Below are 23,475 nucleotides of genomic sequence, written 5' to 3'. Positions count from 1 at the left end.
TTGGCGTACTGTAAATCAAGATTAAAAGGTATGATATGATAAATGAGTATACTGTAGCTATCAGTATAGTAATACAATGGATCTACACGATAGCAATATTGAAATATCAGTATATCTGAAATTAAATGAGTCATTAAGCCAATTGTTTAATTATAATTTTTGATTTAAATTTGTTTCTTTTAGTGCACATTGTATCATGAGTGTATGAACTTCAACATACAACGTTATTGGCATTACTGAACTAAATAATATGAAATCATCCGTTTAAATAATTTAGACTGCTCTTTCCGTTTCACTTTTAATGATTCTTTTGCATTGTAAATTATAAAAACACATTTTTCTGTACTTGAACAACCAAAAAATGAAAACAGTTCATTTCATGCGTTATCAAGGATTATATTTATATTAAACAAAACAAGATTAATTATAACTGAGAAACTGGGTGTTTAAACAGTGAAAGCAGAAAGAAGCTCAGCAACAACAACATTGAATGTAAAATAAAACATGACTGAATATAATTTCAAACTATAAATTGCTACGTATGAATGTACGTACGCATGCTACGTACGAACAGAAACTTATCATTTAATTAACTTTGCTATGTATACTAATAGTCGTTGAATTTTTGAGACAAGTTTAAGAAACCAATCTTAATAGAAACTTTTTCATTCAAATGTTGAGTTTATTATATCAGTTTCAGTTGGATTTTACTTCTTTATTTGTTTGGCAGTATTTTTTTAAATTTGGTTTTAACAGTTTTAATTTATTTACATTAGATATAATTTAAATGATTTTTGACTTGTTTAAGTTGTTTGAAATGACTTAAATAATATAAGCGATAATAATAATAATAATAATAATAATAAATTTTAAAATATTATGAATCAATTATGTCATTAGTAATGTGACCCAATGTCTCAATCAAAAATTCATCTGCATTCGCCATGTATTTCATCTCATCGCTGTGTAATGCAGTACAATCTGAAAATGCATATATAATAATAATGATAAATAATATTTATTATTATTATTATTATTATTATTATTATTGTGTTTTTAAATTCTCCTCTGATGATAGCATAGTTCTTTTCATGTATTCCCAGTGTTAATTTTAGTAATATAACAATAATGAAGTTGTGTATTCGCTATTTGGAAGACATTAATAATAAATTTTCCAAAATCGAGGAGAAATAATATACTGGTTGCATATAATTGTTCCTTCTAGTTTGCTTTCATTCCTTTTGATGAAAACTTGTTTACAAAAATCAACATGCAGAAATTGATAATATGCACGCATGCATGCATAGATATTATTTCAGAATGTATAATAATTGAAAGATGTTTTTTTTCAGAAGTGAACTCAGCGTCAGTTGAAAGATATTTTATATTTTTTACTAAATTTTTTAAAATTACAAGTCAAATTGGGAGAAAATTTTCTTTTTTTTGTGCTCAATATCAGCATGTTTAAATGTGAATTGCTCAGTGTAATCAAAGGGAATGATTTGTGAATTGGAGCAATCATTTTGCTCGACTGATTTTCCAACTTGCTTTGTTCTGTCGTTTAAGGCAAACCAATCAAACCTGAGGTCCTTCAGCATTGCCTTTCCCTCGTCAGAGGTCATGCAACATCATGGACAACAGAATGATTTGTCATCTTTGAAATAGAAATTAGAAGAAAAATATCAGAAATGCCCAAAAAAGATATTCGATTCTATTCTACTACAGGTAAATGTAAATCCAATATTTTGCACAAATGTAATCATGAAATAAATACATAAAATGCTTTGATTTTTATGAAATTACCAAAGAAATTTTTATTGGCATCAAAAAATTAATCAGCTAAAATAGTTTATTGGTTAACCTTTTTTTTTATTTTACAAAGAAAGTATTGACAGTTGAAAGCAAATTTTTTCTTGCAGAAAAACCTGAATTTTATTTGCTCCTTCTTCTAGATAGATGGCAATGTATGCTTGTGCGAAGTTCTACAATTCTGCGATTATGATCTCCTACATTTGCCGCCTGTTAGCATTCTCTTTGTTGGTAACTTTCCTTTTTTTATTATTGAAAAAGAGATTCATGCATATTATTAATTTAATATTTGTAAATTTATAAATAAATATAAATAAATGCTACAGAATATAGTGAAGTTGAATGTTGTATTTTTAACCAATCCATATGGCTTTTTTATGAAAATTAATTTTTCTAAATATTAATGCAATGTATAATGAGAAATATCTCGTGTTTATTATGTTTTTTTTTGAACTTTATTTGGACAATAGCTATATAGTATTTTTGGATTTAATCATTTATTCTTTGTTTATTGATTCATAAATCCATTCTTTTTATTCATTTAATATTTATTTGATAAGATGAATAAAATTCTAAATTGTTCAAACAGGCGAACAACGGTAGAGTGATTGGTCAGTACAGAAACCATATAGTTGATGTAAAATTTTCTGAAAGCAGCCAGCAGAGATCAGATATTGTTGGTAAATTTTAACAAATTCAAACAGGATAATAATTTTTATTAGTAGTAAAAAATGTTTTTAGACGTTAGCGTTCAGTGTTCATCAAATGGAATTTTGGCCAAGTTCCATTTTCACAATCCGTTTAATGGAAAAATATTTTCAAATGGATACGGCGACCGCGCAGAATGTGTTTATTACAACAGCTACGGAGAGCAACAGATTCTTTTTCAAATTCCAAACTTTTACTGTGGAACAATCATCAAAAAAAATTTAGCAAATGTAAGTTTATTTTGTTTGCGTTTAGCATAAAACAAAAATTATGACTTAATTATTCTACAAAAAATATTATTTAATACTAAAAGTCCATTTCTTGAACCCGATGAACTGAATTGAAAAATGAACACTATATACATATATGTTGATTTGATAGGTGTAATATTGATTATTAAGATTTGATTTTTAATTCTAGAAAGTTTCACACATTGAAAATGACATTTATGTTCAGTTGGATAAAAGTCAAATGACTGCTGGTGATCGGCGATATGTATTCATATGCCATGAAAGATCACCTGGACAGCAGGAAATCCGACAGCCAATTGTAAATGAATATCAACAGGATCACAAAGTTTATGTTCAGTTAATTTAATTAAAATTTTTAAGAAAATAAAACTTTTAAAAATGAAGTTTTTAGGACAATAAGTATTCCAAAACTGACAATTAGTGGAGAGGCTACTGCTACTGAAATGCCGCGTTATGAAACTACGGTAAGCGTTTTGGAAGGCAGAGGAATTTCTGGAAAACCAGTCAGTAAAGCGGTTGACTTGGGTCAACCAATAACTTTAGTAATCAGTGGTCCACTGATGGATAAAAGTATTGTCGAATAATTTATTTCACATACATATTTCACGACGTCACTTTAGAAGATTATAAAATGTTTGTACATAGCTGCTATGCACACGATGGTACTAAAACAAATAAAGTTGATTTAATTGACGCGGATGGGTGAGAAATTTAATCGTTTCAAATTATTGTCATTTTATGTCCAATAATTTAGATGTGCTTTACAAGCAACTATTTCTGAACGAATGATGCGAACAAAAACAGAGCACAGTACTGTCTATTATATGCATATAAATGCATTTCGTTTTCCACAATCTGAGGACGTGAATTTTGTTTGCACCGTCGATTTCTGCGATACTTGCAGTTACCCAGTATAGGATTTTGAATATTAATTTTAAAAATTGAAAAAAAACACAAAAAATTCTTTTTAGGAACCTTGTATCAATGTTAGATCCAAAGTTCGACGCAATTTGGAAATTCCGAAGAGTGAAAATCTTTCCACTGTCAATTCCAAGTCGATTTTGGTTAAGCGGAAAGATTTTTCACCGAAAACGATTGTCCAACTGCCTGAAAGTGCGGATCTTTTCGCATAGTGGAAATTTTTAAATATCAATCATGCTTGTTGCAAAAGTTTTACACATTTTTTTAGAAAATACACTGAAAATACAAAGCAAATTACAACATTATTGATGAAAGCTTTTCAAATCGATCAATTGATCAATTTGTTTGTTTGTTAATGTTAAAATGAATGTCGTCTATATATATTCAGTTAGAAAGTGAATGAAATGAAAATGATGAAAAAATAAAAGTTGCATAAAAATTTAAATTTCTTTTGTAAATTTTATCAAAAACAATAAATTTTAAATATTTTTTTGTAAAAGAAATAAAAATGAATCATTCTGATCATAATTTGAATAGAATATGTGAATTTGTAATATTTTATTTGTTTTCTTTTATTATTTAGCAATTGATTCATTATTTACATATTTTTAATACGAATATGTGCTAGAAGTAATAGAAGGCGTGTAATAGCTGAACTTGTCTTTTGAGGGTACTTGCACTCTGTGGCACAAGTAGATGGTAATACAGAGTGACAGAACACAAATTATGGCAAATACAATCAATACTAATATAACAGTAGTCAAGTCGACGCAGAGTTCTTTTTTTTCTAAAAAATAAATAATCAATATGCAAATACGTCAACAAAAGTATTAATTACCGTTTGGTTGGATCAGTTCTTGGGAATTGGAGGGCATGATTGGCTGCAATTTTTGAGGTTCAATGCGAATAACGGCAGTCAAATTGTAATTTTCAGCCAATGCAAATGATTCAGGCATCGTTTCACGTTTTTTTCTCAAATGCAACGTCGTATTGCTGATGTTGACTTGACATTGCTAAAATATTTTTTACAATTCTCTTTTTTTTTGCCAATTAGCATAGACGGTTCATCAGGAACATCACTCACCGGCCTGTTACAGGTTTGCAGGCAAGGTCGAACTTGGCATTGAATGTACACCAGTTGGGATGTTGTAAATTGAAAACCATACATATGAATGAATACGTGTTTTGCACCTGTACCGGCTTGTGTTGTGCTGAACGTCGGTACATCAACTGCGCGACTTAAGCGTATTGCACATCTGAAAAGTTTATTTTAAAATATAACTCATATACTAGAAAAAAAATTGGAAAAATAGAAAATTTACTTACCCATCTTGATCAATAATACCAATGCTGGCCTCTGGAATATTCATCCCATCGTGAGCATAACAATCGTGAACGTAGAAATCATAAATTGCTAAAAAAAAGAAGTGTAAATTGAAAAAGCTTCTATTCGAATATTTCAAAGAATTTACAAGTATCTTCCATGATAACATCCAACGTTATCCGCTGTCCAACGTGCACAGCATCAATTACACTGCCTTGGACACCGTGACCATCACGGATTACCATTTTCAAAAGCGGGGCGCCTCCACTTCCCGTCACTACATCAGCGTAAGTGCGTGGACTGTAAATAGACAAATAAATAAATATATAGCATTAATTAATGAAATTACAATTAAAATTGCCTAATCAAAATTCCGGGTCCATTTATTCCCGAAGGCAAAGTTAACGTGATGTCATCCATATTGTATTCACAACGAACAGTCAAACCTTCCATACCTTCAACAAGTAGATCTCTCATGGGGCTTAGCACAAGCGTTATTCCATATTCTCCGTCAGTCTTAAACATTCTAATCTTAGATGATGATTTCTTTCAAAAAAATATTAACAAATAAGTCATAAAAATCTTTATTATATTTAAAATGTGAAATTTATATTAAGGCAAAGAAAGAAAATTGACGTTCATTTTCTTCAAAAAAAAACAGGACTTGAGGAAGCATAACAAGTTATTTATGCTGTCAAAGGCTTTTCAAAAGTGATTTGATTCATTTCAAGCGAGTGATGCTGGAAGAAAGAAAAAAATTATTTATTTTAATTATATGGAAAACAGGCAGTTTTAAGCTGTCAAATAAACAATAAAAATATACATCTTACAACTTCAATTTACAAAAAAATTACTGTATGAAAGAATAACCTTCAAAAACTTTTGATTTATTGCATTTTATGACTTGAATAATAATTGTACATTTCAATTAACTGATCAATTTCTTGTCCATAAACAAAAAATTTATTCAAAATAATTCCATAAGAACTTAAATAAAAATGAACTCTATTGTTATCAATTATAGATCAATTATTTAAATTTATAAGTAATAAAAAATGAAAGCAACTATTGAAAAAATGTTTTTAATTTCATTCAATTGCTTGATTGTCAAGGTTGATTTTATTCACTTTATTATTAATAAGCTCTGCTTCTTCATAAGCATTTTATTTTTTCACTGAACTGAATTAAAAAAGTGATCATTTGAAAATTCTACAATATAGTAATTTTAATATTACAAGCATTATTATTATTATTATTATTATTGTAAATAAAAAAACCAAAAATTTATTTCAAATATAAAGCAATAGGAGCAGAAATTTTTGTTTAAAATATTTGGTAACATTATAATATGATGTTTGTATGCTTGAAAATTTTTAAATGCTCGAAATGTAGAGAATATGAAATAAATATAAAAGCGCATTGAAAAGTGAAACTGGTTAATGGAATTTCAATTTTGGTGACCTATAACTTGTCATAAATGAACCATAGTTTTATCATCTTGAATTGTCGTATTTTTTGAAATCTTTAAATGAATATGACTGTTGGTTATTAAATTTACATACTTCAGTATGTTCGACACCACAGTAGGGCTGTTTAGCCGGGTTGGGATTCAATTGGAGGACAACTTTCAAATGATGCGAGCCGTCACCTTCCCAACGGCAATCTGGTGTTTGGTAAAATTTGTTAGCAAAAACAACGCCGCTGAATGGGTGTGCAAAGTCCAGATCTACGGTAATCTGTTCACTGCTACATTCTACACTTCTATCTGTAAATGACGTAATAATAATAATAAGCGATATTGGAAACGGTCTTTTGAATATATTACCTCTGAGCAACTGAGAACAAATCACATGGATTAGCTGCAAGCAAAAAAAAACATAATTCATACAATGTGATACAAAAAGAAACATCAAATGGATAATGAACAATGAACGTTGACAGTGATAATAATTAATAATTTAAAATAAATAAAACTATAGAAGCAACAGATAAAAAAGTGAAAATTACCATGCTGATGAAGTGGAAGAACAGAAATGATGAGCGTGGTCGGCTCATTGCGACGATACAGGGCAAGATAAAGTGACGTTTGGTAGACGAACTTTTTTCAACGTTCTGAGTTTAAATATTTAAGCTTCGAGGTGTCAGGCTGAGCTGAAGCTGCTCAACCCGAAGTTCACAAACAGGCTACTTGACACCGACCCCAGGGACAGACAGGTCAGCTTCGAGATCCAACCGCCTGGTGCATCATCCTTAAAACGAAAACTGCTTATTTGCTTTGGTTGTATTTGAATCCGCAAAACAGTCACGTGTAGTGAAAGTCAAAAATTCCGCCGAATCTTCACTTACAGGCGTACGACCGGCTTGGCTTTCGTCCTCAATTTTGCAAGCTAGCCAAAATAGCCCCAGGTTGGGCTAGTTTCTTTTGCGACGTGAAGAAAACTTTCATTGCTAAAGCATTTCATTTGTCAAACAACAAACGATCACCGTCCTCCTCTACTAGTGCCTATTTTTACCATATATTCATTTGCTTTTCACACAAGCAACGTCCATCTGTCTACATGTGAGCAATCAAATTGGAATACTGTTTATTTATGCTTCCAGCAGAAGCTGGCTTGTTGCTAGCATTGAATGGAATTTCAACAGCGTAACATGCAATATGTTCAATGACCGAAACAATGCAATGGAAACTTTACAACAAACGCGACCGCAGAAAGCCGGACAAATTCTTAACCAGCTTCTCTCTGTGCTATCATTGTCTCTGTACGATGATCTATCCGCAAGTGATCCGCATTTCCGCTTGGTTCGAAATTTCAAAATCAAACCAAACTCACAACTATACTAAGCTTATTTTATTTTTCAAATTCAACTTTAAAAAATGGTGCACTTTAATGGAAATATATTCTAAAAATAAAGTTTTTTTCTTAATAAATAAATGTGCACATACATACGTACAAATATATATATGTATGTAGGTATGTATAATTAATTGATAACTTGAGATTATTTAAACAAATAACATGTACAAATAATTATATCAAAAAAAGCACATATATTTCATTAAAATTAAAGGTATCTTTAAATTCAGAATACTATTTTCAAAAATAAAGTTCGATTAATTCTTTTTTTTCAAAAAATCAACAAAATGAAAAATGTTTTTCATGAAAATTTATACAGATTATAATAATAAAATGCAAAGTATGCAACATTTACTGCAATATGCTTAAATTAATTCAAAAATAGCATTTTTAATTTTATTCACTTGCTTTTACAAAGTTCATATTGTATATATATATGTATAGAACTGGTAAAATTTAAATTGAATAGAAGGAATAACTTTTTAAATTTATGAATTTATTTTTCTAATTTTTGGAATTGACCTTTTATTTATTTGTCATTTAATCGAGTTGTTTGAATGATGGTAAAAAAATGCAACACATTGAAAGTAGCAATTCTTGGCAGCATTTGATGAAAACACTTTTGAAAACGGTCAAAAAGGTCACTTGAAAACGCTTCTCTTCGGTGAGTCTAATGTCGGGCTCCTGATTGATTGGACCTTGAGTAAACGATGATTCTGAACCACAGTTTGTTGTTCTGAAGCGACCCTTGAGCATGGCCTAGATTAATCTGTCAAAAATGCTTTTCATTGTTTAACACAACATTTATATTAATTTTCCACCAAACTGATCACTGGGCAGATTTTCAGTTTGGTCCATTTCATAATTACAATCATCAATTAAAAATAAATTTCTCAAATAGCTTTTTCATCTAAATTTTCATCCAAAACAACTATACAATAAATATAAAAAAAATTATGTGTCATTTTTTTATTGAAGCAAAAAATAGTTTAAGAAACTGCTTTACATAATTTCACTTTTTGGTTGTGCTATTTCTTTTGACAGTTTAATGTCAGTTTATTCAAAAATAGAATTTTATTATAAGTATGACCAACAAAAAGCAAGAAAAAATTGTTTACTTTGCGTCATTTAATTCTTAAATTGATTAATTTTCAATTGAAATTTACGACGAAAATTGTGCTGCATTTCTTTTTTTTTGATTAGCTCAATCGAAAGTTGAGATTTATTTAAAATATTGAAAAATAATATTATTTAGTTGCTTGAAATATTTTTTTCTCCTGTTACTTTACATAAATTTAATTTATTTGCTTCAAAAACTAAATTGTACCTATTAATCATTTTACTATCATCTAATTGTTCTATTCCAACTCAGCTTATTATGGTAGGTGTGTTTTTTTGAGCATCTTTTGTCAACAACGTTGTTATCTTTCATATGATATTAAAGAAAGAAAAAATGAATGAATGAATGAGTTTGTTTTCCAACTTATTATTATATAGAATGGACTATTTATTACTGATTGTTTTTCAGTATAAAAAACAAACTTATCTCTAATATAACTAAATTAAAATGGAAAAATTGCAATTATATGAATATTTTTTCTGATTGAATTTTTAGTCTGAAAATATTGTTTCATGATTTCAGTTTATAATCTGCTCAATATAAATTTGATTCTAATATGAATCTTTGCTCTATCATGTATTATTTGTATGATATTGTTGTATTAGGTGAACATTTTCATGGATATTTTTTATATTAAATTATTTTAACATGGATAATGATTGTAAAATTTGTATTGTAGATGAAGATGGCTTGCTATTCGACAATCCACGTTTGCTGTACTAGTGTATTAGGTGTGTTATATATATATATATATATTTCATTTCATGTATTGTTTCATGTATGATGCTTTACAATTCAACTCTGACTTTATAATGTTGAAATTTAAAACTCTGACAGTTGTATAGTTCTTAGGTTTATTTCTATCAATGCAAGTTGCAATGCATATATATATATATATGTTTATTTATGATTGATAGATTTTCATTTGGCCTGAGCACGATTTTGCTTGAATGAATGCTTGACAATGATGAATATTTCTGCTATGGTTTGCCGAATACGAAAGAAAAGATGTGATTTTTTATATTACACTAAATTCACATTCTTTTTTGGAATGTGAATAGAGCTGTGTAGAATGGTGACAAGGATGAATCAGTTGAAAAGACAGGCGCAGATATATGAACAAGGTCAATAGATTAAAATATTTTTTGTATGTAAAATTTATAAAAAGAAATGCGTTTTTACGAAATACATATTTCTCTCACCAGTTAATTTATCAAGTTATATTTAATTAACAAAATTTATGTTTCTTTAATATTTTATTAATGTTAATTTTGATTTTATTAAGTGAATTAATTGTTAAATAGAGAAAATAATTTGATATGCTGATTATCCAGGTGACAACGCATGAAAGATGATGACTTTCAGTCCTATGCTGGAAAAAATTGTTGAAAATCGAATCTGATTAATTTTACTTTAATTATTATTTTTTAAAAGTTTTACTTTGCAGAGCGCTGAAATTTTAATATTATCTGTTCTCATGGCTCATCTCAGCTGTACAATTGAAAACTGTGATATGCGCAATTACATGACTGTTGTTTGTGCAACAGTGCCGAAAGTTCATTGATCAGGGAAATTGTTTTACTGTTTTGTATGTTTCAATAAATTAGTCAGATGTTGAGCTTTTGTCAAAAATGTGAAAAGTGATTATAATTTTTGTTGAAGTTTTAAGTTGGAAAAACCATCTCTTCAGAAGGTAGAAAGGTTGTGATTGAAGTTGAGCTAATTGTTTGTTTGTTGTTATTTAACTAATTGGATCATTGTAATCATTTGGTAAATCTCGTGGCATCTTAGGTCGTAATACAATTAGTGTTTTAAATTTCGACATTGCATTTTTTTATTTTAATCGTTAGTCAGTCAATAATTATCAAATTGTGTTTTTATTTGCATATTGAACGTTATTTAATTTAAATGAAGCTAAAATTGCTTTGAATTGTTCTGTAGTTGATATGTACTTGCACATCTTATACAGTAAGGTTTAGTTTTGAAAGAGACTGAAGTGCTACGTAGCGAAAGAGTTCGCAGTTTCCGGATGTCGTGTGATTGTATTGTTCAGTGAAATTTTACTATAGGCCAGGCTGTACTATTTGTTTAACTGTCGTCTGACTGTACTGTACCGTTAGAAGCATCGATTTATTGCGTTAGAAGCTAGACTGCGAAGCAAAGGATGCATTCCGTAGTGAATTGATTTCCAATTGAAATATGCGATCGTTATTTTTGAAGTGCACTGTATACATTTTGCTGTTGAATTTTTTACCATTTGGCAATGTTGTGTGCGAAGAAAATTTTGAAGACGTTTTAGGTATGTCCTATTTATGAAATATATTGTTGTTTGAGAATAATTGTGGTAATATATGTAGTTTTACATTTATTTATCTATTTATTTATTGATAAATTGATTTAGTAATAATACTTGATATGAAAAATGAATTTTTGTGAATTTTTCAAGTAGTAAATGTTGACGTGTAATGAATAATATGAGCTGGTTTGTTTTTGTTCATTCCTTTTATACGCCAACGCAAACGACGACGGCGATCGTTTAAAACAGGCTGAAAGCAGCATTTTCTGATGCAGTCTGGATGAAAACGCCGAACACGTTCGATTGTGTAAATATGTGAATAATGCGGCCTGTTAGTCTTATTTTCCACTGATTCATGTTGTTCAGTTTAATTAGAAAAAAAGGTTTTGCTCGATTTGGCCGCCAAAATTCTCTTGAACAGTTCAGCAGTGTTTGTCAGCACATTTGGTGTTATTTGTCATTAAATTTTGCTCCACCCTTTTGTTGATTGATGACCGTTTCTACTTGCTTATTATGTAAATAGATTGTTGATTCTATTTATAAATGTGTTGTGCTGTAGATGCGGGTGAAATGAACAGAAGTAAAATTGAAGACCCTTTCGGGTATGAGGCGATTAAATTGCTGCACAGAAAAATGGACGACGACCGGTCAGGAAGTGTGGATTTAAATGAATCGATCGACGTAAGTTGGCAGCATATTTTAATGCTTTTGCATTTTGTTGTTGTTGTTGTTGTTGTTGTCTTCTTTCTTTGAGATGATTGGATCTTGTTTATTTTGTTTTTTCTTGTTCTGTTTTGCTCTTGCTTAGGCCGGTTTTATGAAAAATTGGTTCTTCGATGTTTTCATTTGTGCAGTATAATTGTTGTTGAGCAGCAGTTTAGTCCGCATGATAGCTGTGCACTTGGTGCAGTCGTTTCAGCTTACATTTCTCGAACAGCTGCGATTTTGATTTTGATTTTCCTAAATACACATCTGTCTGTTTGTGTTTTATTCAGCATTTGTGGTGCAACTTTGCAAACTGTTCAATCTGCAGAGTTGGTTGAATCGTTGATGCAATCTTTTCAAGCTCTGCTGGATAATTTTCAGTTTTCCAAAATTCTTCACAACGATCTATTTCTCTAATCAATGAAATAAATCTTAAATGACATCACAAATGGGAAAAAAAATTTTTTTTTCAAAATTCAGCTGCTGTTTTATTATTATTTTTCCTTATTATCTAGGAAAAAGCAATTATTGAATATTAGGATCATGAAACATAAAAAAACGACATAAATAAGAAGGTTATTTCGGAACACAGAAGCCCGAATGTCCTTGGTTGGGTTCGATAATTTCCTTTTCAAATTCACTTTGACAGATTCATTTATGAGCAACAAGCCCGTTGAAATACTTTATAAAATTAAAATTAATTTTTTGCTCGGTCGATATTACATGTGAACATTCAAATTTTTTCCATCGAATCTTTAGGAAGAAGTTTTAGAAAAAGTTACTGAATAAAATGAACATTTGATATGGAAAATTGCTTGATTGTCATTTCATTTATAAATTTAATTTCTTTTCTTTTTCATTTTTTTGTATATATTAAATTAAAAGAAAATTAACTTTTGATTACGGTGTGGTTCGACAGTGAAATGAGAATTTCCTGTTTTTTTTTCATTATTGAAAGTGTATATTTCTTCGATTGAAGAATAGAAATGATTCATTCATCTGCTGTTGATGGTAGTGTTCAAGCGATCAATTTGGATTTCCTTTCTTTCAACACGTGGTCTAGTTTTAGAAGGGAAATATGAATTCGGCCAAGAGACAAAATTTCTGAAGTTTATGTTCTAAATTTTATTTTTAAATTGGGCTAATAACTTCACTAATTTCTTCTTCTGAGCACATGGAACATGAAGTTGAATGAAAAAGTTGGAAAAAAAAGTGGTTAATTTCCTCACTTTTAGCACTTGAATAAATTTATAATAATAGAAGTTATCAAAATTAATATTGTAATTCTTTAATTGAAAATTTATTTTCAGTTTATTTATTTATGGAGAATAAAATTGACATTTTATTTTATTAAATTTTGTTTAATATAATACTGCTCATTTTCAACCGATTGACACCTCTTAGGTGGGTGGGGGTACGACCTGGTAGTGGCGATTGCAATTTTTAGATTTTAATGATAATTAAGGTAAAAATTTTTTGTAAAAGTAGTTTCTCAGTTGAGCTCAGTGGCATAGTTTACATTTAATTTTATTTAATTTGAACATGTTAATGAAAAATCTTGATAGACTTGTTAAAATGGCGAATTTAGTAGAGTAATAGTAGGATGCGTAGGAGTGCAGCAGCAAGTTCTAAGAAAAAATGTTAAAAATCATTTTTGCAAACTTTTTGATGAATCATTATCACTTGAAAATACTGATTGATGATCAACTTTCAACTCACAAGAATTGATTCTATGCATATATGTATATATATCAGTTTTTAATTTTACTTAATGAAGTTTTCCTTCTTTTTTTAATCTCTCTTTTTACTCCAGTATCCACAATATTGTTATGCATATGTTTTCCATGTGAATTATGCGTTAGTGTATTTATTGTTGAATTATGAAATGCAGAGTCGTGTGAAAAAAAATGTTTAATTTCAGTTCGTGAAAGAGGAATTGCAAATTCAAGACAAAGATCGCGTTGTACGACGGCAGAAAGTTTTTCATCAAAACAATGACGAGTACATCACAGTCGATGATCTCTGGTATCGGTGGATTCTTTCCGAAGGTGCTGTTGTTTGTAATTTTACTGTTTATTGCTTATTCGTAGTAGTGATAGTGACGTCCCTGTTTGCAGTACGCTGTTGGAATGTCGATCAGACGATCAATTGGTTGATCAACGTTGTTGAATTGCCTCAATACAAAGAAATATTTGAAAAATTTATGTTAAACGGTACTTCATTGCCAAGGTAGTTTTTGTTATTATCATCTTTTTTATTTTAATTTCTTTTTTTTTCTTTTTTAAGGTTAGCTTCACCAGATGCGAATTACATGACAAACGTGTTGGGTATCACTAATCCGGTTCACAGACAGAAATTGCAACTTAAAGCGTTGGATGTTGTTCTTTTTGGTTACAGGCCACGTAAATTTGTTTTTATTTTAATTTTCAAATCATCTATCTGCACTGCTTTCTTTTATTTATTTATTTATTATTTTAAACTATTCAGCAACTTCCAGCTATGCTAAAGATATTATATTGATCGCATTATTGGTATTGGCCATAAGCAGTTATTGGTTTGCTGTTTTGCAACGCAAATCAGCGCAGAAGAAATTGCATAATTTGACAACTCATTTGGATCGCCTTAAAGATATGGAACAAGATTTTACTAATCTTCAAAAGAAGTATTATAAATTTGAAATTATCTTTATTATTTTATAAATCATTGCACATGTATAGATTGGAAGAATCACAGTTTCATTGTCAAACAACTGAAGGCGAAGATACCGGTGGTGTTGATTGTGAAGAATTGGAACGGGTAGAAGATTTATTAATGAAAAAAAATACCATGAAAGTGTTTGTTGATGGTATTTTTAGAAACGCTCGAAAGCAATGGAAGCGGAACGAGCATTGGAAGGGCGATTGCCAATGTTAAGACAGCTGCTGATTAAAACATTCGAATTGGAATTTAGTCGACTGAATCAGGAAAAAATTGATAATTTAAAAGAAATGCAAGAAGCCCGGGAATGGGTTGGTGACATGTTGAAATGAATTTATTTACAGCTAGAGCTATGTTTATTGTCCATTAAGGTTGAAAAGCTTCGTAAAAAGCACAGCAGTTTGTTAAGTCAAATTCGCAGTGTGCACGGTTCAGAGAGTGAACAAATTGATCGACGTCTTTTAAATTTGAAGTATATATGTATATATACATATCGTTTTTTTTTTGTGTCATATTTTTGTTCATTGCTTCAATAATCAGAATATACATAAGATTTTTGCATTATATTCAGGCAAAAGATGGAACGCACAGCGTGTTCATTGGAAGAACAGCAGCAGAGGTGGTCAAGAATTGAACTGCTGTGTGGCTTTTCAATTGTAAATTCTACACGGGGAAACGATTATCCCGAAGCTTTGGTTATGAAAGCACCGCGACCCGGTAGCCAAATTTATGCTATCAATTCACTCGTGCAATCAGCAGCAGCTTTGCAACCTTCTGTAGCAGCATTTGGGACTCATGGTACATATCAGCATCATTGCTAATATAATATATTTATTGTTTAGTGTTGTTAAATGTGAACTTTATTAATTTGGTTGTAATTTACCTATTCACTTATTGCAGTTGTGCGTGCATACTTCAAAGATTTAAATCTAATGAGTGATGTTTTGAAAATTGATTGATATTCAAATATTGACCTAAAATAATTTCATTTTGACAACAGTATTACCGTCCGGATCTGGATATGTGGCAACGTCGAATGCTATGAAATCAGCGTCGGAAGTATTTTCACATTCTGCTGCAGGTTGGCCTCTTCAGAATTACCTTACTCGATCTGAAGAAGTTGAGGACCTAATACAGTAAGTGAACAACTTATTTATTTCGACCGTTTAACGTAAGTTATTTTAAAATTTTTTATGTAAATTTTTTTATTCCGATTTTTCTTTATTCTTTTCTCACTATTAAAAATGAATCTCGCAGTTTACTTACTATTTCATCAATGGTGATATATGCCTAAAAAAGAAAAAAATGTTCGACTGTTTGATTACACAAAATAGAACTTCAGGATGTTTTATACAGTTTGCATTTTATTAAGTTATCCTACTGTAAAAAATGATCCTGTGAAAAATGGTCCATTGACAATGAGCTGTGATGGTCGCATTAAACATTCTGCGTCGTGGTCGAAAATTGCCGACTCGGACAAATTGGTGAGCGTCAGTTCTTCGATGAGCGGAAGCATTGGTGAAGATTTGGCCGACAATGCAGACTCGAAACGTAAAAAACGTTTCAATTTTAAAAAGTTGAAATTCTCTCGTGATGATTAATTTTGTTTTTGTTTGTTTTATGAATTATTAACATCCAGCCTTTCTTTTCAAACATATTTACGCTTAAATGGTTTTTGTATTAAAAAAGAAATTGTTTTCACTCTGTGTGCAATTTTTTCTTTGTTCACTGTGATAAACAACATTTGTTCGGTTTTATTCAGTGCAAATGAAATTATGTGTTAATTATACTTTTTTTGAATAATGAAATAATACAGAACAATAATTTTAATGATGAATTTGTTTTGCATTATGAATGTATAATTTTATTACTTTTCAGATTCTTTTTAGAAATTGTATTTCTTAATTGTCATGAGTTTTGATCTGAATTGTATTTTCAACAAATATGCTAACAGTTTAACATGGCTGAAAAGTAAACGTCGTTTAATTCTTAAACAAACAAATAAACAAATAAAGTGCTGTCAATAGCCAGCATTTAAACGAAATATTGAATTCTGGTAATTGCTGTGAAGTTTGTGAAATAATATTAAAATTTTATCAAGTTTCTTGTTATTATTTGCGCATAATAGAAAAATTAGTTGAACAATGTGTTTTTTGTGCAACACCATATAAATGAAATTTTAATTTAAGAATGTGCATCAAATAAAATAAATATAGTAATATCACATTGTCAAACAAGTGACTACAAATCATTTCTAACTCTAATGAAAAAATCCATAAATTGTGTTCTTTGTTAAATTAAATCACCTTAATCAGTTTATATGAATTACATTGATAAAATTAACTGATAAACAGTAAACATTTACAGATAATAAGAAAAAATGAAATAATAAACAAACAATTTAGTAAGAAAATTTAAATAATTTCAGATTAAACTTAAGGACGGTTGAAAAATTTGAAATCGATACGGTTAGTACAGTCCAAGAAAGAAATTGATGGCAAAGCGCAGTGCATAAGTTTCCAAGTATTGTCGGACTTGTTCTCTTCTAATGCCACAACAGATCCAAATGGATAATGGACACCAACTTGCTTCAGATCATTTACATCCGGCACATTCGCTGTTTTCTTTGTCAAAAATCGACTGCCTGCATCAAGGGTAGGTGCATGAACAACAAATAATATATTGCACGGTGATTTGGTATGCTTGCTCAGAATACTACCAATCACATCGCCGGTACGTTTGTAATATTCTTCTATAGTTTCATTTTTGTATTTCGTTTTCAAATCCTCACAACTGATCACTGGAAAATAATCAGGATCTACTTCATAACCTTGTACGGCCATTTCCAAAGTGCTCAGGAAGTTCAAATTCTCTTCTTTATACCATCCCATATATTCGAACAATCCTGGTTCGATACAAATTTTTGGCTTTGTTTTAGTAAATGCTTTCAACATCCCGTGCGCACTTTGCGCACATCGCAGTGCTGGACTACAGTAGACAGTGTCGAAGTTTATGCAGTTCAATTTTGCTCCTCGTCCAATCAACTGAGATACAAAATAACCAAGTTCAGTAATCGGTGGATCATCATAAAAATCATTAACTCCGTTCAATCGTGGAACCATCGATATTGGCATGTTCATGTCATACGGTTTGTAATTTCCAGATTCTGTATAAGACAACCGCGTCCAAGCAGGGAAAACACGATCCATTCGTTCACCATGGCGAGCGAAAAAGACACGCCTACCTACAGCAGATGCCTGCTCACCCAACGCTGACTGGACAGCAATGCTAGCCTGCTTCATCAATTCTGCTTGTCTTTTTTGCTCTGCTTCATTTATAGGACCTGCCGCTTTGGACGCACCCTGGGCTTTCTTAGCCATGTCCATATCAAGCACGCTGAATTTAGCTTCATAAGCGGTTTCCAATTGGTCATCCATATTTGTGCAGTTTTTTTCAGACTAAGACTCAAAGTGTACAGAAGAGAAAGCAACAGCTTCTGTCGTCGGCCAACCTCCTAAACTGATCAAGGTTCGGTCGAAACTTTCCCTACATTCAAAATATTTTAAAGTTTGAATTGTTTAAAATTTGTTGTTTAATGTTTAAACAATATAGCATTCATGATAAACTTTAACTAATCGATTTACTCAGATGTACTGTATAGTTTAATTTTTATGAAGTTATTTTATAATCATTTAAAGAATATGAATATGAACATTTAAAGAATAATCATTTAATTTACATCTAAGGAAGTATTAGTGTTAGACATTTCTATGAATACCCATTGTGGAATTATGGCATGTTCCATTTAGTAAACATTGGGCTGTTCTCAAGAAAATATCAGGTACGTAAAACATTTGCTTTTATTTTTCAAATAAGGTAAATCTTGATAATATGTGGTAAAACATCGATATACAAGGATTTATGGGATATTTCATTTTGAACTATGGTGAATGTCAGAGCACTGCTTGCCCCACTCTGCGTGAAGACGAGCATTGCATTTTTTGCATATTCTGTGTGTTTCATATGCATACTTCACAACGTCCCTGTGGTCCTGTACAAAGAATATGGTTTACACCATCGAACCGGATTTTAGGGCATTGCGACAAAAAAACTGCTTCTGCCTTTGCTGGTGCACTTCGATTTAGCTGTAGTAAGCTGAGGACAACATGGCAATAAAATTCCAGGTAGATGAGTCATCTTTTCTCGATAAAACAGTGACTACACCAAGCTGCCACAGTTGCTACGTTCAGCGTGTTGATAAATAAAGACCAATACCATTTTTGGCTTTATGGTCAGGCAGTAGGTTATTGCCAGTCGATCAAGAATGTCTACTCCTCCCATACCAATGTTACATAATCGAACTAAATAGAGCATCGGTATTTCTGTTCTCTGACTTTTGTCTCGTAGTTAAATACCGCATAAAGGACTGTGAGTCATGTAGTTAGTGGCTATCTTTACGACGGCGTTGTCCTTCCACTTAACCACATGAATCTTTTGATCGCTGCGATAGTCGAAAGCACTTCACTTTTGTTTCATCAGTTCTTTGCCCGGCTGCATCATTTTGGCAGCGCCATCGGTGCGATATGGTCAGATTGTTGCGGTGACTTCCATGTTGAATTTAGCCAACTTGGCAAATAGGTAATAACAGGTGAAGAAGTTGTCAAAGTACAATGTATGCCTGAAAGTTTGCGAGTTTTTTTGAATAACATCGACCATGGCAGTGACAGCTCTGGTGCTCAAAGACATTTTTGAAGCTTAACATTCTTTCCCTTGATAAATAATCATATGATAAGGGTATGACATTGCTCCCACACAGCAACCAGACTTTGCAGCCAGTCAGCTTAGCTTTCATAAACATTCTGCTCCATGGTGACCAAAGTATGGCAACAACGATTCATCCACGATAAGCTGCTCATGAAACATGCCATACTGGACAATGCTAGCTCAAGTAGCCTGCACCTGTACATTTGTCTTAGAGGATAAAGAAAAGCGAATATTGATTTCCGTCAACTGCTTTACACCTGGTTCTATACATATCTATGTTCTATATAACAACTGCTTTCCAGTGCAAGGTGCTCACAGATTTTGGTATTTGGGAGTGATATGACCCCAGCAGTTGGTTGGGCATAGCTGAGCAACTGCTCACAACCATGTTAGAAGAGTGGATCTAATAAAACGTAGTCAGAAAGCAGCTGACCATGAAAGCAGAGTCTGAGTCACTGTTTCAAACAAAATATCCCTAACCTATTTGCTGCCATTTTTTGTCGTCAACACCCTAATGTTTAGCATACGGGACATTAATATTTGTTATCAGCTATTAATTTCAAAACAAGAGTATAATCATGTTCTTTACATATGCAAATAGAGTAATAAATCAGCTACAAGAATGCGTCCCTTAAAATTAGTTGAGCACAGTGGATATTAAACTGTTAGGGAAGAATTTGAGCTGTATCAAGAAGTTAATTTTTGCTGATTTTCTTGATTAATAAAAGCATAATGATATATCTAAGATGAATTCGATGAAATGTTTTTATAAATATACCATTCAAAGAATTCATTTGCAAAAATATGAAGAAGAACATTGGTATGAAAGTAGTGTTAGGTGCTCTAAAAGCTTTGTTCCATTTAAGGAACATTGGGTAAGTATAGGTTATAAATCAAAATGCTAAAAATTTAAAAATTATGAAAGATTTGAATTATTACTTTGCTAAATGTTAATCAGATGCTTAGCAGATATCAACATGTGTAGGTTAATGGTTGCTTCATTGTGCAAATATGCAAATACTGGCCATTATTATATGGCTGAACATCTCCTATGTCAAAGCAATGATGAAATTAATTTTTTTTGTACTGCAATCGTTTGTAGCATGGAAGTAGAACAAAGTTGAAAAGATTGCTTTTTAAATTATATTATAATACAAAAAAGATTTTTGGGGTTTCATGGGCATTCTATGTGTGTGCGTGTGCATATGCTTGTTGAATACACATTAGCGCAATTGATCCCTAATATTGCTATAAATAGGTGAAATTAACGACTTGCAAGATAATACATCTGAAAATGAAAAGCTACAAAACGATGGCGCAAGAGTTAGGAAGAGGATAATCAGCGATCTCATTTTTTAGTACATATGTTAAGAAATGAGTCAGCACGTACTGTAATCTCTATGAATGCTCATCACTGAGTTCTTTTCAACAGTCGAATCATTTTGCATAATTAATAAGTTTGTCTAGGAAATATTTATACAGAAACAAGGCAAATAAATCTGCGGTGCAAACCAATTGAATGATGCACATATATATAATTCAAACTTCATTTATTTACTGTACTAGATACTGCAAGTTAATGGTGAGAAGATAGAGAGCAATGAACAATAAGAATACAAATCTAGTTTACTTTAAAAGAGGCGCTGATAAAGTTTCTTGAATTATTTATTAACGAAGTGCATGAAAAAATTTCCTTTTAACTTCACATGCAAGAATATTTGAGTCGTCAAAAGAGTTTCAATATGAATGCTATGATCAATTTAAGAAACCACAAAAAAATTTCATGAGCAGTTTTCCACATTCTGTGCAATTTCTTTGAAACGAGCAGAAATGGTGGCATCATCAATGCATACTGCCATTGCAGGTTCCATTGCTTGACTTTTCTAAATTAATGTTTTTTCAAATAACTGCTTTTCAAAGAATCTAAAGTTACTTGATAAGGTTTGTCAACAGCACAGAATTTATTTCCTGTTTCAGTGACTAACCACTGAGAAACATCATTTTCAAGTGTACTTTGATCACCGTTTACAGATATAGGACTTGTTACTAATCTTATATTTTTCCCAGAGATTCTACAATCACTTTTCAATTTCTTATCTCTAGCTGTCCAAACTTTAACTGTAGATTTCAATTTTTTCAGGAGTATTTTCCGGTAAATCTCTAAAAAAATTGTTTTAATCATTTTCTCAAATAAATGAAATTAAAACTAAAATTTCATTTTTATCAGTTTTTTTATTCAATTTTAAATTTATTGCTGATTTAATCAATCATTTTTATTAACTGTATTATATTTATACGTTTTATAAATAAATGACAATAAAAGTTCATTAAAGTTCCTTGAACATTAATGTTTTATTAAGTTTTTATGATTTGTGCACTTTTGCTACCTTCCTAAAAATTATTTTTTACCGTAATGTCGCATAGCTATTACGCAATTCAATTGTTCAAAGTTGTTCAAATTCAATTCAAATTGCTAATCTCAACAAAAGCCTTTATTTTAAACATGCATTACAATAATATAAAAATTTAGTTGCTTCACATGTACAGGTGGAAATTTGAAGTGTGATCTTATTAATTCTAGTACTTAAATCTATAAATTAAAGCAAAACTGATTTACCATATCTTGATTTTTCACCTTTGCTGTAAATTGTCACTTTCAAACTTTGAGCAGCTGCAGTTGTAGTGTCCTTTGTTACTGCTAAAGGTGGTAAGACTCTTGATTCACCAGAAACCAGTTTTTTCAAATTTGGACGAGAATTCATCTCCGTATCTGGTATATCATTGTAGTATATCAATGGAGTTGCAAATCTCAATGTCAGGGCTAAAAATTATTCGCATAACATTTCATATAGACGTTAATGAAGTGCATTTTATAAGCATTTCCTTTCTTCTAGAAATACTGGGAACCAAATGCATTTTACGTATTATATTACCAGACAAACCACATTATTTTTGTATTTACCAATTGTGTCAATTTGATCTTCCTTAATTGTTAAACATATCAGTAGATGGCCTTTCTGAACCTCTGCAGGAGGAAATAAGTATCCTGTTCGTGCTTTTGGAAATCCTGGTACTGTATGAACAATCCACGCTGCAGCATCAGTGCCAGTTATATCCATCATTAAAACACCTAAATGTTGTATATGCTGTACAGAACGTTCCATTATATGTCAAAGTTCCCCTCTTGTTACCTTTACTGCTTGATTTTGTTTTAACTTTTGGAACATCTGGCGGATGATTGTTGTATGAAATGAATTTGTTATTTGCATTCGCTGCAATGACATGCTCCAGAGCTTTGGCAAATGAGTGGCCATTATCTGCAGCAACTGCAGCTGGGCTACCTGCCCAGCTTGCAGCCGCACCTTCTACTAATACCTTTCCGTTGCTTTGTGCAGGGGCTTTATATAAAATGGCCCTTAAGAGACGTTCAAGTAATTATATTAATTATTTCATTAGCTGCACAAGCTTGAAATATTGTGATTTATTAATGAAAATGTTTAAAGCGCACTTGTCATCTTACAGAAAAAGTATGCTTATAATTAGCACTGTCGTATCTAAAATCTTTGCCGGTTGTAAATTTATGGAATATCCTTTTTATAAATATAGTTTTAAATTAGCTCATACCAATCTGCATCAGCTCCTCCCGCGGCATTTTGGCATTTCGATGTTGCTAGCGAAATATTGGGGAAATAAGCCCACAAAATTAAAATCCATCTAACGCAGTTAATCAAATACTTTTTACTAAACGACATGTTAACATTTAATGCTGAGCATTGAATGATGATTTAGAGATTAATGAGCAAGTTTACTCAAAAGAAAGATCTGATCAAATAAACAAAGCATATAAATTTTATAAATAAATATTTTATTTATTTTACTGATACTGCATATATTTGTTTAACATTCAATGGGTTTAATTTTTTGCATACGGCAATAGTAACGGTTACTGCTTAATCCTGTTGTCAAACTTCTTTTCAAGAAATTATTCTCTACTTTTACTAACAGTAAGTTTTACACAGTAAGGT

At 31.0% G+C, this 23,475-nt stretch overlaps 7 protein-coding genes across 7 annotated transcripts; 3 read left to right on the top strand and 4 right to left on the bottom strand.

The window, feature by feature from the left end:
• The first annotated feature begins 1,688 nt into the window (after positions 1-1,688).
• On the top strand, positions 1,689-3,901 carry Tsp_09132 (conserved hypothetical protein). Its single transcript, XM_003382244.1, has 4 exons — positions 1,689-1,725; positions 2,551-2,747; positions 2,938-3,093; positions 3,740-3,901. The coding sequence occupies exons 1-4, from the start codon at positions 1,689-1,691 to the stop codon at positions 3,899-3,901; spliced, it is 552 nt and encodes a 183-aa protein (XP_003382292.1).
• Positions 3,902-4,297: 396 nt separating this feature from the next.
• Positions 4,298-7,068, bottom strand: Tsp_09131 (conserved hypothetical protein). Its single transcript, XM_003382243.1, has 9 exons — positions 7,021-7,068; positions 6,839-6,872; positions 6,576-6,778; positions 5,420-5,529; positions 5,162-5,313; positions 5,016-5,103; positions 4,774-4,945; positions 4,528-4,702; positions 4,298-4,476 (listed from the first exon to the last, which is right to left on the bottom strand). The coding sequence occupies exons 1-9, from the start codon at positions 7,066-7,068 to the stop codon at positions 4,298-4,300; spliced, it is 1,161 nt and encodes a 386-aa protein (XP_003382291.1).
• A 534-nt stretch (positions 7,069-7,602) lies between these two features.
• Tsp_09130 (conserved hypothetical protein) lies at positions 7,603-8,624 on the bottom strand. The gene is made up of 2 exons (XM_003382242.1): positions 8,514-8,624; positions 7,603-7,851 (listed from the first exon to the last, which is right to left on the bottom strand). Exons 1-2 carry the CDS (start codon positions 8,622-8,624, stop codon positions 7,603-7,605), a joined length of 360 nt encoding a protein of 119 aa, XP_003382290.1.
• Positions 8,625-11,897: 3,273 nt separating this feature from the next.
• On the bottom strand, positions 11,898-12,938 carry Tsp_09129 (muscle segmentation homeobox). The gene is made up of 3 exons (XM_003382241.1): positions 12,884-12,938; positions 12,304-12,400; positions 11,898-12,048 (listed from the first exon to the last, which is right to left on the bottom strand). The coding sequence occupies exons 1-3, from the start codon at positions 12,936-12,938 to the stop codon at positions 11,898-11,900; spliced, it is 303 nt and encodes a 100-aa protein (XP_003382289.1).
• A 37-nt stretch (positions 12,939-12,975) lies between these two features.
• Positions 12,976-17,260, top strand: Tsp_09128 (stromal interaction molecule-like protein). The gene is made up of 12 exons (XM_003382240.1): positions 12,976-13,051; positions 13,486-13,502; positions 13,911-14,218; positions 14,276-14,391; positions 14,477-14,651; positions 14,707-14,785; positions 14,845-14,997; positions 15,031-15,158; positions 15,258-15,484; positions 15,687-15,822; positions 16,059-16,237; positions 17,127-17,260. The coding sequence occupies exons 1-12, from the start codon at positions 12,976-12,978 to the stop codon at positions 17,258-17,260; spliced, it is 1,728 nt and encodes a 575-aa protein (XP_003382288.1).
• A 367-nt stretch (positions 17,261-17,627) lies between these two features.
• On the top strand, positions 17,628-18,204 carry Tsp_09127 (conserved hypothetical protein). The gene is made up of 3 exons (XM_003382239.1): positions 17,628-17,694; positions 17,862-18,066; positions 18,144-18,204. Exons 1-3 carry the CDS (start codon positions 17,628-17,630, stop codon positions 18,202-18,204), a joined length of 333 nt encoding a protein of 110 aa, XP_003382287.1.
• A 3,027-nt stretch (positions 18,205-21,231) lies between these two features.
• Positions 21,232-23,202, bottom strand: Tsp_09126 (deoxyribonuclease II family protein). Its single transcript, XM_003382238.1, has 6 exons — positions 23,075-23,202; positions 22,642-22,865; positions 22,413-22,580; positions 22,068-22,271; positions 21,384-21,568; positions 21,232-21,333 (listed from the first exon to the last, which is right to left on the bottom strand). The coding sequence occupies exons 1-6, from the start codon at positions 23,200-23,202 to the stop codon at positions 21,232-21,234; spliced, it is 1,011 nt and encodes a 336-aa protein (XP_003382286.1).
• Positions 23,203-23,475: the final 273 nt, after the last annotated feature.

Source organism: Trichinella spiralis, assembly GCF_000181795.1.
Source record: "Trichinella spiralis strain ISS 195 chromosome Unknown Scfld1, whole genome shotgun sequence".
In the NCBI taxonomy this organism is placed as follows: Eukaryota; Metazoa; Nematoda; class Enoplea; order Trichinellida; family Trichinellidae; genus Trichinella; species Trichinella spiralis.
Note: the sequence above shows the minus strand (reverse complement) of the source record. Positions and strands in the feature narration are given on the sequence as shown.